Source organism: Esox lucius, chromosome 10, assembly GCF_011004845.1.
Source record: "Esox lucius isolate fEsoLuc1 chromosome 10, fEsoLuc1.pri, whole genome shotgun sequence".
In the NCBI taxonomy this organism is placed as follows: Eukaryota; Metazoa; Chordata; class Actinopteri; order Esociformes; family Esocidae; genus Esox; species Esox lucius.
The window spans coordinates 3,288,491-3,304,012 of record NC_047578.1 but is presented as its reverse complement, the minus strand read 5'-3'; the positions used below and the strand labels follow the sequence as shown (position 1 = coordinate 3,304,012).

Sequence of the window (15,522 nt, the reverse complement as noted above, 5' to 3'; positions counted from 1 at the left end):
AGAAACAGAAAGAACCGCAAAAGGAGCCAGTGATTCTGATGCTATATTGCCACCTAGCGTTGGACTTCATGACCTCAATAGATGAAAACTCTAATACTACCCTCAAGCGGCTGGCTGGAGAACTAAACAGTGGTACATCGTCTGATTGTGTGACGGGCTGATCGTCTTGAACTGCTCCACACACCGTACAGGTGTGTTGGCGTGCTTTCTGAAACCAACCACCCCTAGACGTTGAGTATGACAGAATGTGCACATTTGTTGGCACATGGACCAACATTTTAACTGCTGGGCAACCTGGGAGTCTACAAGACAAGTACGACTAAGAACACATTATTTTCAGCAGCAACCTGGGAGCAAAAGGGGTGGAAGACAACCTTTCAGTCAATGGTCAGATGTTCCAACTATTAAGCTACCCTGACACCCTAAACTAATTTTGAAGTCGGGAACAAACGACCTCTTGAAACTTGGTTTAACGCCTCGATCACACCTACGCCGTCAATGCTAAAATCTTGCAGAACATTTTGTGCCGCTACGCAATTACTCAAAACGCATTGATTCTCCACAGATGTTGCATGCTGCTTTTTATGAAAAGGAGAGAATAATTTTCACTGAACATATTGTGTGTGAAGTAGCTACCTATGTAGGATACCAATTAGCTAGCAGCTAACATAACCGTATGTTTTTTAAACATTATAGACTTTCCATGTTTCTATCAGTCCCATTTCTCATGAAAACTCAACGCAATAAAGAAAGTGAATGCAGGTTACGTAACATGGGCTTTATTACAAGCCCTTTACTTTAGATTGTTTAGTTCCTAATTTCAGTTACGGTATTAAACACTACACATCAATTACATTTTTCTTACCGGAGACAAATGACCAGGCGTTCAACCTGACAAATGTAATTGGGCTGCTTGTCCATTTTGATCCGTGGTCCTACCATCTGGAACAGTTGATTGTATTGGCCTTGGTCCAGACGAAAGTAGCTACGAAATTCCTCTCCTGAAAGCCGAAGCTCCTCAATCAGTCGGTGGAAGTCCCATCCTGTTTTCGCGATCTCAGCCATTGGTCTCATTGTTGAATGAACCTATCAATATCTTGACTATTAAGATTTGTAATAACCTCCAAGCTTTTAATTTTAGAGGGCGAATATATTATAGCTGTCAAATATGATACGCTTGCAGAATACATTTTCTGAAATATGTAGTTAGTGATTTATCAACAAATATATATGTTAAACATTTTTATAAGAAAAAGTTTGCAATTACTGAAAAAAAGTTCAACATAACTGGAATTAAGAACTAAACTATCTAAAGTAAGGCTTGTAAAAAACTATTTAAAAAAAAGCCCACGTTACGTAACCTGCTTTCACAATGTTTTTGCTTTTTCAATGAGAAATGGTACTGATAGAGGGATGAAAAGACAAAATCTAAAAAACATATGGTTATGTTAGCAAGCTGCTAGCTAACCAATAATTGGTAGCCTGCGTAGGTAGCTACTTGACACACAATATGCTCAGCGACAATGATTATCCATTCAATCAAAAGCAGCATGCAACATCTGTGGAGAATGACTGAGTTCTAAGTAATTGTGTAGCTGCACAAAATGCTCTGCAAGCTTTCTGCTTTGACGCCGTAGGTGTGATCGAGGCGTTAGGCTATACTTCTCCGTAGATTAACGTAGACAGCTCCGCAAAGGGCCGCAGAGAAAGGCGTTTTGGGTAGCCGTGGCACGCAGAGGTTCTATTGTGCACACTTCCCAATTCTTAACAACGCGTTGTGCGTATTATGTGATGCTGGGCGTCAAACAAACGCTTATAGGATGAGCAGCTCATATCCGCTAGTACGCGAAATGATAACAAACCGCGAAAAGCAATCGGCCATTGAACAGATAGACAACCAAAACATGCGGAGCTATATTCTTTCTACGCGCATTCACCAACTGACACTGTTGCAGTACTCTGTAAAGCCCTTAAGTGTGCATAGACATTCTCCTAGTAGTTATAACAATATGTTGACACAATGATTTGTGGTTTCCAGTAGCCAGCACAAAGGCATAGTCTAACAGTCTGGGGTTTAACTCATTAACTCTATAATCACTTTACTTGTTCAAACTGATACTGCCCCCCCTGTTCATAAGTACTGCGCGCAGTTATTGGGTCCTCATCTAACGTTGCCACCAAAGACAGTGAAGCAATACTGCATAAAACTGATCAATGACAAAAAATGTAATCTCATATCTGAAATCGCCTACAAGACATACAAAAGCACACTGAATTGGATGCATGCGATGGATTTAGGATATTGTAATGTATTGTGTATCCCGAGATCCCTGGTTTTATTATTGGGTTGATGCGTTGAATTACATGAACGTGATCATTTACATGACATGGTCACAACACGCATACGCTATCTTTTCTTTATTACCCTGATCACAGAAATAGTCCTGATCGTGTGCAATCCAGGAATGCTGAGCAACTAGGATTTTGGAGCAACTCGGATGCATCTTCAGCGCAATACTGCCATCATGTGGTCGGAGAAGGGGCTGTGCAAACCATAAGGGCTTTTACAGGCAAGTTACCTCTCACGAAACATAGTTACACAAAGTGCAAAACTCATAGCAAACAAATGAACAACAATCGGAGTGGGAAAATGTTGAAGCTCTTACCTTTGTAGTTTCTGTCGTCTTCAAATGAATGGACACATGGCGGGGAAAAAAGATAAATACTTGTATTGATTACAAGCAACTAAACCCAGACTGAATATTGATGGTTTATACTATATATGTACGGTAATCAACAGCAAGGCATCCTTCCAATCACGTCAAACCCGTTCCATGGAAGGACAAGTGTCTCTGCACTTTTGCATTTCTTGCTTTTTTCTTTTTAACTTTCACCATTTTCCTGTCCATTTTTATTAACATTTTCACTTAGGGGTGTACTCACTTTTGTTGCCAGCGTTTTAGACATGAATGGCTGTGTGTTGAGTTATTTTGAGGGGACAGCAAATTTATACCGCTATACAAGCTGTACACTCACTATTTTACATTGTAGCAAAGTGTCATTTCTTCAGTGTTGTCACATGGAAATATATAATAAAATATTTACAGAAATGTAAGGGGTGTACTCACTTTTGTGAGATACTGTATTTATTAAAAATAAAAAGATAAAATATCTCTTGTACATAAGTATACAGACCCGTTGCCATGACAATCCAAATTGAGTTCAGATGCATTCTGTGTCTTTTCAGCATCCGTGAGATGTCTCTAGAACTTAATTGGAGACAATACAATTTTGAAAGACGTCCCACACTTCACGCTGCATGTCAAAGGTAAAAGTTCTATAGAGTTTCTCTGCAGAGATTGGAGAACCTGCCAGGTGGACATTGATCTTTGCAGCACTCCATCAATCGGGTCTTGGTGCAGTGATGAGACTGAAGCCGTTTTTGAGTACAAAGCACCTGACATGCTGTCTGAAGTTTGCCAAACAGTACTTAAAGGACTCTGAGAGCATGAGGAAAAAGATTATCTGGTCCGATGAGAACATAAACTACTTGGTTAAATGCCAAGTGCTACATCAGGCAAAAACCATGCACCACTCATCACCCACCTGGCTAATACAATCCCTTTCGGTGAAGCGTGGTGGTGGGAGCATCAAGCTATGGGTGTGCTTCGCAGGGAATAAGAGAATTTATACTCAGTAGGGTGAATCCTTCCTTTGAATGCAATGAAGAGCTGAGAATGGCAGCGGTGTGATTATGTCACCTGAAAGGTGGGTCTTCAGACAGACTTGAGCCCTCATTGGTCTCGAGAGGCATGGTTGAAGCGTGTCAAGCTATGGGCGCAATATGCATGCATATTCCGTAGTATGATGTACCGAATAGGAACTTTCACTGGGACCAGTCCAGTTCCCTCCATGGAAGGGGTTTGACATGGCTTCTCTAGAAGGACTGCTACAGAGTTTTGCTGTAATGTCAGCCATGTTTGGTAACTCTCGCAAGCCAAAAAAAGGTCCCTGATTTTATGATGTGGGCAGTCCCAAACATCGTGTCAGTGTTCCATCCCGCAAAATGTTATGTAGTTTTGCAATTAGAATATGCTACAAATCCAAAAGTAAGTCTGGATTTGGCCGAGGGCAACTCAAATCTTTACTTCGAAACAAATTGACTAGTTCTTGTAGTGGAGAGTCCTTGTGGAAGAACGTGTCGCCACGTCGTCTGTACTCACAGTGGCAGACAGGTTTCGGGGAGTCCCAGTTCCCCATGTTGTTGCAGTGTGTGGAGTTCCTGCCAACCATGACAAACCCCGGCAGACAGCTGTACTGCAGCTCGGTCCCCTCCACCAGGGAACCCGGGGGCCACTCGGACACACGCCCGTTCTCCAGGGAAGTCCACTTTCTTGGGCACTGTAGTACTGAGACGGGGAGGGGGGGTGGATTAGTGTTGAAGGGGACTTGGGAAAAGTCTACAAGAGTAGAGTATATGAAGAGCTTTGCTTGGTAGGGACAGCATTGGACAAAGTGAAGACAAGCAGGTGTGCGAGTGTGAAGAAACATCTCCAGTAAGACAGAGGTGAGTCAGAGTGAGACAGAGGTGAGTCAGAGTGAGACAGAGAGACAGAGGGCCTGTGAGAGACAGAGAGCCTGTGAGACACAGAGACTGGTGGCCTGTGAGACACAGAGACAGAGGGCCTGTGAGACACAGAGACAGAGGGCCTGTGAGACACAGAGACAGAGGGCCTGTGAGACACAGAGACAGAGGGCCTGTGAGACAGAGGGCCAGTGAGACAGAGGGCCAGTGAGACAGAGGGCCAGTGAGACAGTAATCAGAGTGAGGAATAGCGAGACAGAGGGCCAGTCAGTCTAAGTGATCAGCTTGAGACAAAGGGGCAGTGAGTGAGTGAGAAGGCCAGTGAATCAGAGTGCATTAGTGGAGGGTAAACAGTGCCTATTCATTACTCTCCCTGATGCGATAATGTGATGAGCACCAAAGCTGCGTGGCATCAAGTGGAACACACTCAGATTAGTGTGCCTTCCTCCTGTGAGGTGTTTTGTCGCTTATCCGGGGCGCCCCCGTGTCATGCCTCGAGCGGACTGCAGTAGAGTACAGCTAGTCTGGAGTCCCTTACCTCCTTCAAACCTTCAAAACCTACGGCCTGGTCTGTCAAGTCCTAGCAGTTCAGTCCCCCTGTGTGAGTGGGGGGCGGGAAATGGAGGGGTGCGGTTAAGGCAGTGAGGGGTGGAGCCTAGGAAGAGGTAGACCAATGGACAGTCTGTTAAGGAGGTTGTACAGGGGCGGACTGGGACCAGAATGTCATCACTGGCATTTCTAACACACGACCCGCCTCCAACTACAGTACATTCCTCTGCTAGGCAATGGCCATTCCATATACAAGACGTAATGGGTTTTGCCCGGATAGGCAGACGGCCCATCCCAAGGTGGGAATGAGAGCAGCTGTACTCACAACATCTGCTGCGTTGGGTGAGGTCCGTCCAGGTGTTGTTGGGAAGACACTTCCTCACCTTGGGTCCCACAATCTCCCGGTTTCCTCTACAGATGTACTCAATCTCATAGTCCACGGGCAACACCTGCACGCTGCGTATCTAGACACAACACACACACACACACACACAGACGAGCACACATAAACACACAGACGATCACACACAACACAAACACACACAACACAAACACACACAACACAAACACGCACATACGAGGATACACAACACAAACACACACAGACGAGCACACACAAACACACACAGACGATCACACACAACACAAACACACACAACACAAACACACACAGACGAGCACAGTGAAACAGACAGCAACACACTGTCAGTCACTGGGTCACTGTTGAATAACAGGGGCACTTGAGGCCATGAATCAAATGGTCATCAATCCTGTACAGTGATTTCTATAATAGTAATAGTTTTGGCCTTAAATTTCCCTTCTTTTTTTATGTCTGACTCTCTGGATTCAGACACATCACATCATTCAACATTGTTAAATGTTTAACCTGCTGAAAGGATGTGATGAGCTGATTATTTTATTTAAAATGGTCCTCTCTCTCAACAACAGCCTAGCGCTGGAGTCCGTGGTCACAGTCCTGCTTTCAGTATTTCACTATGCATCTTGATTCCCAATTGGCCCTCTATGGATAACCTCTTCCAGGGATCAAAACAAAAATAAAACATCACAATACATGATTATTATTAACATAGCAATACACACGACATGATAATGCATCTAAATAATAAATAACACCAGTGAAAAAATAAAATGCTATGAAGCATCTTGTTGTATTTTGCAATCCATTCACTGCAGCAAGTCAAATTTTTATATCACTTGCCAATCTAACTATATCCCAGCACACAGGCAACATCCTAAGGACATCAAGGGGAATGTGACCAACTCCTGACATTCCAGGGAAGCTCTTAGTGGTTCATTTCTATCTGCTGGGATATTAGCTCTTAAATACATGAGCTGATTTTTTTAAGCTGAAGGCAGCCACCGGTTGTACCTGCTCTTGTGTCAGCCCTCTGTATCTGATCCCTCCATCTCTGGGAGGGCGGATGATGGCACAGCCTCCTGAGAAGCAGAAAGAGAGATGCATGTGTTTTGAAAAACCTGGACCCACCAGCTAGCCAACCCTGCCCTATGTCTGTTTCACAAATGCCATCCTACTTTCTTTATACTCCGCTACCTTGGACCACCACCCACAGGGAACCCCAGAAATTAGTGCACTAAATAGAGGATAGAATGGCATTTGGGACGTAAACAATCTGTGGGGTCTCTGGAAGCTGTTTTCATGTACACCTCTAGGTGGAGCCACATGTCTTCTGTCAATTCTTTCATCCTAACTCCTTGCCTCCTCACTTGTATTGGAGATTCTGTCTGGAATACAACTGTATTGGAGATTCTGTCTGGAATACAACTGTATTGGAGATTCTGTCTGGAATACAACTGTATTGGAGATTCTGTCTGGAATACAACTGTATTGGAGATTCCATTCTGTCTGATCTTCTCCAATGTGTTTTGAGGAAAGACATGCATATCAGGCTAAACACACACACACACACACACACATACATACATACATACACAACACACACTATGCCGCAATACAACAATAAGGTAGCCATTTAAAATAACACAATGACAGTGAGTCCATGTAACACTGGAAAAAAGCAATTTGGAATCAAACACTTTTTTGAAAGCGATGCCTTTGAGTAACCATTTCAAGGTCCCATGAAAAAAAAACTCATGAATTCATACAGAAATTGAAAACCCTGAATGTCTTGGCGATCTGGGAACGGAATTAAATAGCCCGGCTGCATGGATTTAAGCCTGATTTGCATATTTTCCAGGGTGATGGAAAGTGAATTCCAGATGTATCAGCAGCGCCCAGTCCTGTGTCTCCTGGTGCTGGAGGACTGGCTGTTACAGTAAATATGTAGTCATTTAAATGTAATTATTTAAGTCAATATAATACCGCAGTTTACGTCAGGCCTGACAGTCGCATTATGCTGGCCAGCAGAGTGATGTGGTGTCATTCTGATTGGAATACAAACCACAGTGGGTGGGGGGGGTTTACCTGCAACATACATTCAGAATACCTCTAAGGTTTGGAACGGCGAGACTGCTTTCAACATCTGACCCGGAACAACCGCTTCAGGCCAAGCAACAAACTGGAATGGTTTAAAAAGATATGTTGCTGTAGCGGAATAGCATGAATTAATTAGTCGATGTACGTGATAAAAGCTACAGCAGAGTTCATAGAAGACTGTAAAAAAAACAACAACAAAAAAACATATAGGCCTATATATATATTTTATATATATATATATATATATATATATATATATATATAAAATATAATGTAGAAAGCTCAAATCGTTGCAGTCACAAACCCTTAACTTTCATTCCCCAAAAGGCAAACATACCGCATTCCTTTAAATTAATTTATATGACTTTATTTGGCCTTTGGGATACCCTATTTTCTATATTGACGTGTACGCCAAATATAAGGACTGGACATGTAGTTAAATTACTTAGGATGACGGAAATACCTGTTTTGCAGGTGTTTGCGGTCTAAAATGACTTAACATCAACACTGGGCCAGGTTCAACGCGGTGTCCGGCAAAAAACCTACACCTCTACAAAACACTACACATATTTTCATACCTCAGCTTGTACAATAACAAAAACGTGCACACACTACACTTACTATAAAATGTACTTAAATGACTGTGTCCACAGGTAGGGCTAATAATAACATGATATCGAGGCTAGCTACTACTTAAGCGTGGGTAATGTGGCACGGTTGGAAGCCACTCTGCGCTACGGGCCGAAAGGTTGAGAGGTTGCCAACCTTCACAGATGGGCTCCAGCTCCTGCGGTCAGAGCTGGCTGCAGAGTATGATCGGCCAGGGGAAATTAGATTTTCAACATTTCGATCCTGATTCAGCTCTTTGTTTTCTTTTAATGGCGGAGTCACGTGTTTGGTAATGCTCTATTGACAGACAGATTAAGCGGTGGGAGATGGACAGGTTAAGTTGATAGGAGGACACCGGGGACAGAACCACGGTATTCAGCAGGGACCTGCATTAAGGATGGATGCAAGATTAAAATCACTGGACCGCAGCTCTGCACATCATTTTACATTTATATTCATAATTACAGAACATTTATGCAAATAAAAATTTCAACCAACACGTCTCTGTGCCAATTAACCACACAAGCAAAAAGCAACGCATAAAACACCCAGAGGACTGACTGAGAGCACTCTGACATCATGCTTTGCTCGGTATGTCAGCATACAAACACACGTTGTGCCCAGTATCGAAGACATGGCTGGACGTCCTCAGCATGTTATTAAGCTGTTTGGTGTTCGGTAACAGACACGTTTTGCTATTCACTGAATGTGACGTGCGCAGCTTGAATGCTGTAGTTTTATGCGGACAGCTGTGTACCTACTGTCCAACAGAACCATGAAGTAGCCTAATTCGATTGAAACATTGTGACTTGTTGCGTAGGAAGGAAGTCCGTATTTAGGCTGTTTCAAACCATTAGGCTTTAAGCCGAGGAATAGCTGGAGTGGAGGCATGAATCTTTCCTGACTTAACCGGGATTGTTCGGAGTACGGGCTTAGCCCTGGCTTATCAAGACAAGGAAGAATAATGACCACCAAAGGAGGCACATCAATATTAGAACCCAAAACACAGCCTGCTATGGTGCCTCTCTAAGCGTAATCTGCTGTAGTCGCTGACCAGACCTATTCTGTTATGTACGGTAGTCCAGACCTACTCTGTTATGTACAGTAGTCCAGACCTATTCTGTTATGTAAGGTAGTCCAGACCTACTCTGTTATGTACAGTAGTCCAGACCTATTCTGTTATGTACGGTAGTCCAGACCTACTCTGTTATGTACAGTAGTCCAGACCTATTCTGTTATGTACAGTAGTCCAGACCTACTCTGTTATGTACAGTAGTCCAGACCTACTCTGTTATGTACGGTAGTCCAGACCTATTCTGTTATGTACAGTAGTCCAGACCTACTCTGTTATGTACGGTAGTCCAGACCTACTCTGTTATGTACAGTAGTCCAGACCTACTCTGTTATGTACAGTAGTCCAGACCTACTCTGTTATATACAGTAGTCCAGACCTATTCTGTTATGTACAGTAGTCCAGACCTACTCTGTTATATACAGTAGTCCAGACCTATTCTGTTATGTACAGTAGTCCAGACCTACTCTGTTATATACAGTAGTCCAGACCTACTCTGTTATGTACGGTAGTCCAGACCTATTCTGTTATGTACAGTAGTCCAGACCTACTCTGTTATGTACAGTAGTCCAGACCTACTCTGTTATGTACAGTAGTCCAGACCTACTCTGTTATATACAGTAGTCCAGACCTACTCTGTTATGTACAGTAGTCCAGACCTACTCTGTTATATACAGTAGTCCAGACCTATTCTGTTATGTACAGTAGTCCAGACCTACTCTGTTATATACAGTAGTCCAGACCTACTCTGTTATATACAGTAGTCCAGACCTACTCTGTTATGTACGGTAGTCCAGACCTATTCTGTTATGTACAGTAGTCCAGACCTATTCTGTTATATACAGTAGTCCAGACCTACTCTGTTATATACAGTAGTCCAGACCTATTCTGTTATGTACAGTAGTCCAGACCTACACTGTTATATACAGTAGTCCAGACCTACTCTGTTATATACAGTAGTCCAGACCTATTCTGTTATGTACAGTAGTCCAGACCTACACTGTTATATACAGTAGTCCAGACCTATTCTGTTATGTACAGTAGCTAGATGTTTTTATGTTACCATTCTTTCTTTTCTATTTTTTTAATGCAAGCACTTTGAGATTATTTTCGCAATGAAAAGCGCCATAGAATCAATTCTAACTTTTTTTATTAAACATGCTCTAACAAATTTGATTGTATTCATTTGTTTTTACCATATAGAGCTAAAGTTTTAGATATTTTATATTTTAGTAATTTAGCATGCAGGTCCAAATAGGAATTGAACACACAAGCCTGCCATTGCTAATGCCATAACTGAGCTATATGAGACTTACACTTTCTGATATATAGGTCCATCTAATCCCAAGGTCTTACTTAATTCATTTCGTAGAGTAGTAGAGCAAGCAAAAAAAGATCAGGCAGCATGAGAAAATGTGAATTATTATGCAGATTCTACTTTTAGTTCATTTGGTAGTACACACAGTGAAGCACGCACGTACACACACACACACACACTATCCCATCCATCAATAGAAGAGGACAGAACAAACTACTTGACATGACATCAATGACAAGGAGGTTAATGTTTCATTCTGCACCATGACAGTCTGATGGAATGAACATCTATTTAATGTGATGCATATGGAAACCCTGTCCATACACAGTGTGTTATTTATAAGACGGGGGGGGGTGAGAAGTCGGGGGACAGAGTGGGGAGAGAGGGGGGGTGGGAAAGAGTGGAGGGAGAGTGGAGGAGAGAGACGGGGAGGAGACAGAGAGATTGAGGAGGAGAGAAAGGAGTAGATAGGAAGAGGGAGAATAACTAGAGGGAGATGGAGATGTTCTCCAGTGTTAGTCAGTACTCTATGTAGGAGACACTATGGAATGTCAACATCAGCCAGGTTCATAGAACCCGCCGGCATCACAGCGGAACCTGAGTGGTGGAACGTAGAACCATTCCCTGGGACAGAGTACGCCGGCATCACAGCGGAACCTGAGTGGTGGAACGTAGAACCATTCCCTGGGACAGAGTACGCCGGTGTCACAGCGGAACCTGAGTGGTGGAACGTAGAACCATTCCCTGGGACAGGGTACACCGGTGTCACTGCGGAACCTGAGTGGTGGAACGTAGAACCATTCCCTGGGACAGAGTACGCCGGTGTCACAGCGGAACCTGAGTGGTGGAACGTAGAACCATTCCCTGGGACAGAGTACGCCGGTGTCACAGCGGAACCTGAGTGGTGGAACGTAGAACCATTCCCTGGGACAGAGTACGCCGGTGTCACAGCGGAACCTGAGTGGTGGAACGTAGAACCATTCCCTGGGACAGGGTACACCGGTGTTACAGCGGAACCTGAGTGGTGGAACGTAAAACCATTCCCTGGGACAGAGTACGGAACATGTGGTGCTCGCAACAAGCGGCGGGTGTTAACAACAAACGGCCATCCGTGTTATGGCACCGCTCTCCTCTCTCTGGTCTGTTGGCATTAAACCACAGGGTTCATGCTAGGCTGCCAAGGCCTGGCTGTTGGAGGGGGTCAGAAGTGGCAGCTGGTTGTCTCTGGTTAGGCCCGCGTCCCAAACCGCAACCTAAGCCCTCACACAGCACACTGCTTTGAGCCGGTGGCCACTGCGGCTAGGGTCAAAAGTAGCACACTATTTTGGGAATAGGGTGCCATTTGGGATGCAGCCATGGTCTCATGGGGGGGCTGCTATGGTAATGTCAGGCCAAGGAGCTTACCGATTGGCTGATGAGAAAAGGGAAAAAGAGCCAAACAGACGGAGGGCCTGTAATCACACACACACACACACACACACATAGACACACACACACACATACACAGACAATACATACACACACACACACACACACACACACATACACAGACAGTACATACACTACAGACACACACAGACAGTAAATACAGTACACACACACACACAGACACAGACAGTACATACACTACACACACACACACACAGAGACAGTACATACACCACACACACAGAGACAGTACATACACTACACACACACACACAGAGACAGTACATACACCACACACGCACACACACACAGAGACAGTACATACACTACACACACACACAGAGACAGTACATACACCACACACGCACACACACACAGAGACAGTACATACACTACACACACACACAGAGACAGTACATACACTACACACACACAGAGACAGTACATACACTACACACACACACAGAGACAGTACATACACCACACACGCACACACACACAGAGACAGTACATACACTACACACACACACAGACACAGACAGTACATACACTACACACACACACAGAGACAGTACATACACCACACACGCACACAGAGACAGTACATACACTACACACACACACAGACACAGACAGTACATACACTACACACACACACAGAGACAGTACATACACCACACACGCACACAGAGACAGTACATACACCACACACGCACACAGAGACAGTACATACACCACACACGCACACAGAGACAGTACATACACCACACACGCACACACACACAGAAATATGGCACATCTGTCATGTCAGTGACACTCATTGATATGAGAGCATGGAGTCATTACCTGCAGTTGTATTGTGTGTGGCCACAGTGAGCAGTGGGAACAGCAAGACAATTAAAGGAATGAATGACGGTGCCATCCCCACACCTGAGGACAGAAGAGGGGCGGGGGGAGAGAGAGTTACAGGTGGCATGGAGGGCCAAAAACATTCTGGGTAAAGGATGGAGAGACACAGAGGTATATATTATAAGACGGAAAAGGTGGAGGCTTGAAAAGTTACCAAAGAGCCATATAGTAAGAGAGAGGGAACGAGAGAAAGAATAATGCTACAAAATATATACATATTTACACACCAGTGGGATTGATTCCTGAATGCTGATTGGTTGATACCCGTGGTATATGAGACTGTATACTACAGGTATGACATCACTTTGTACTGCTCTAACTGCGTTGGTAACCGGTTTATAATCGCAAGATGGCACCGCGAGGGATTTGTGACATATTGCCAATATAACATGTCTAAGCATTGTGTGCAGGCACTCCACGATTCATCGTGCCTAAGAACAGCTCTTGGCCATGTGCCACATCCCTTACACCCTCATTGCTTACACATATTTAAAGCACAGATGAAAAAGGAGCACCCAGCCCTAAACCCCGGCACCTAGCATCCAGTCCCATTACACTGTGTCACCACCCAAGTCCTGAAGCCAGTCACATGTTATTTCCTTTGTGAAGTCATCAGCAGTATTGTTTCAGGTACTAATCTCACAATGTGAATGAAATGGCTGAGCCCTGCTGTGAGTACTGAAGGGAGAAAAAAAAGGAAAACATCTACAGTTTGTAATTTCCACGACTGTCAGATTTGATTTTACCCCAATGAAAAATGTATCAACACATTCTTTTATTAATTATATTGGTTGCATAGTAATCAGTGTCTACAGACACTGACAGGGAATGTTCCTGCTGTAGCAAATTAAAATCTGACACGTGCACCTCCCTCAGCCCCCCAGTCCAACCTTCTGGTGAACGGGACGATACCGACCCAGCCTGACAGAACTCCGTTAGCAATGCATCAACGCCTCACTGTCACTGCCCTGCTCAGCCCAAGACCCGGAGTGAGGCAGTGAATTGCAGTAAATTGCAGTAAATTGCAGTAAATTGCGGGGTAATTGGATTGATGTGTTATTATTTTGAACCACATGAGTGGCCCCCCTGGAGTGAGTCCACACGTGACGCTCCAAACCACTATGTGTGGTATTGGCCTTTTTATAGGGCTCTACTTTGACCAGCATAGGGAATAGGAAGCCATTTAACATGCAGACCCACACTCTCGACACTCCTAGCTGCGTTTTCATGGACGGAGTCCGTCACACGTGCACAAACAAGCTTCTGACGCGTGACAAGGCGCTGCTGCCACCTCTACCGTTTAAGATGACAATGTGTCCAGTTCCATTCACTGTTATTTTACGTGGAATTGTGAGGCTGATCTCGAAGTCAATGAAAAAAAAAGCGATTTAATCAAAAAACCCAATCTATGATTTTTCCATCATGTCAACAGATGCTGCCTCTGAATTTGCTCCATTGCTGCCGGAAAGGCAAACTTGTAGTCTAGTTGTGAACTTGTGATATTTTTAAATGAATTTCACTCATTAACCCTTTATTCCCTCCTAAGCACCCACCCCAAAAAATAACCTTGAATTACAATTCACACAATGAACGGTCGTATTGCTTTCTGGTATAACAGATTGAGTCTGCATGGACACACTGTTCACTCTATAGTGCACTTCTTTTCCAGAGAGCCGTGTGAGCGTCCCTCCAGGCCCTGGTCTATAGTCTTCCCCAATACCAGCACAGTATCAAAGGGTTTCGCGAAATAGACACAAGTTGCTTATTACATATATTTGACAGGCACACGGAAAATCCATATTTTTTTGTGCTCAGGACACGGTTTTCTTTAGGTGCTGGAAGAAAGGCATGTAATTGGTTGACTCAACTTGCATTACAACCAGGGAGAGCTGAGCGTGCGTTGCAGACAATTTCTTCCTTCAATTGCGATCTAAAAAAAATGTTTTTTCTGAGTCCAATTTCTTATAAGAAATGAATGTCTGTTTGACATGAACCAGAGATCCTGTGTTGACAACAGAGGGACCATAGTAGTGCAGTGAGACCGGTCTACAGAGGGATCGTAGTAGTGCAGTGAGAATGGTCTACAGAGGGACTATAGAAGTGCAGTGAGACCGGTCTACAGAGGGACTATAGAAGTGCAGTGAGACCGGTCTACAGAGGGATCATAGTAGTGCAGTGAGACCGGTCTACAGAGGGACCATAGTAGTGCAGTGAGACCTGTCTACAGAGGGACCATAGTAGTGCAGTGAGACCGGTCTACAGAGGGACCATAGTAGTGCAGTGAGACCTGTCTACAGAGGGACCATAGTAGTGCAGTGAGACCTGTCAACAGAGGGACCATAGTAGTGCAGAGAGACCTGTCTACAGAGGGACCATAGTAGTGCAGTGAGACCTGTCTACAGAGGGACCATAGTAGTGCAGTGAGACCTGTCTACAGAGGGACCATAGTAGTGCAGTGAGACCTGTCAACAGAGGGACCATAGTAGTGCAGTGAGACCTGTCAACAGAGGGACCATAGTAGTGCAGTGAGACCTGTCAACAGAGGGACCATAGTAGTGCAGTGAGACCTGTCAACA

General features: G+C 44.2%; 1 protein-coding gene across 5 annotated transcripts in view; it reads right to left on the bottom strand.

The window, feature by feature from the left end:
• Window positions 1–15,522, bottom strand: part of gabbr1b (gamma-aminobutyric acid (GABA) B receptor, 1b) — a 115,787-nt gene that overhangs the window by 75,951 nt on the left and 24,314 nt on the right. For 3 of the 5 annotated variants that reach the window (XM_029122772.2, XM_029122771.2, XM_029122773.2), the window contains exons 2-6: window positions 12,884–12,967; window positions 6,525–6,592; window positions 5,460–5,598; window positions 4,224–4,409; window positions 2,667–2,684 (exon numbers count right to left, since the gene is read on the bottom strand). In XM_029122772.2, the coding sequence (XP_028978605.1) occupies window positions 2,667–2,684; window positions 4,224–4,409; window positions 5,460–5,598; window positions 6,525–6,592; window positions 12,884–12,959 (487 nt within the window). In that variant the 5' untranslated portion in view covers window positions 12,960–12,967. Of the gene's footprint in view, window positions 1–865; window positions 1,133–2,666; window positions 2,685–4,223; window positions 4,410–5,123; window positions 5,241–5,459; window positions 5,599–6,524; window positions 6,593–12,883; window positions 12,968–15,522 lie in introns of those variants that run through there. The other 2 variants (XM_029122774.2, XM_029122775.2) reach the window with 2 other exon arrangements.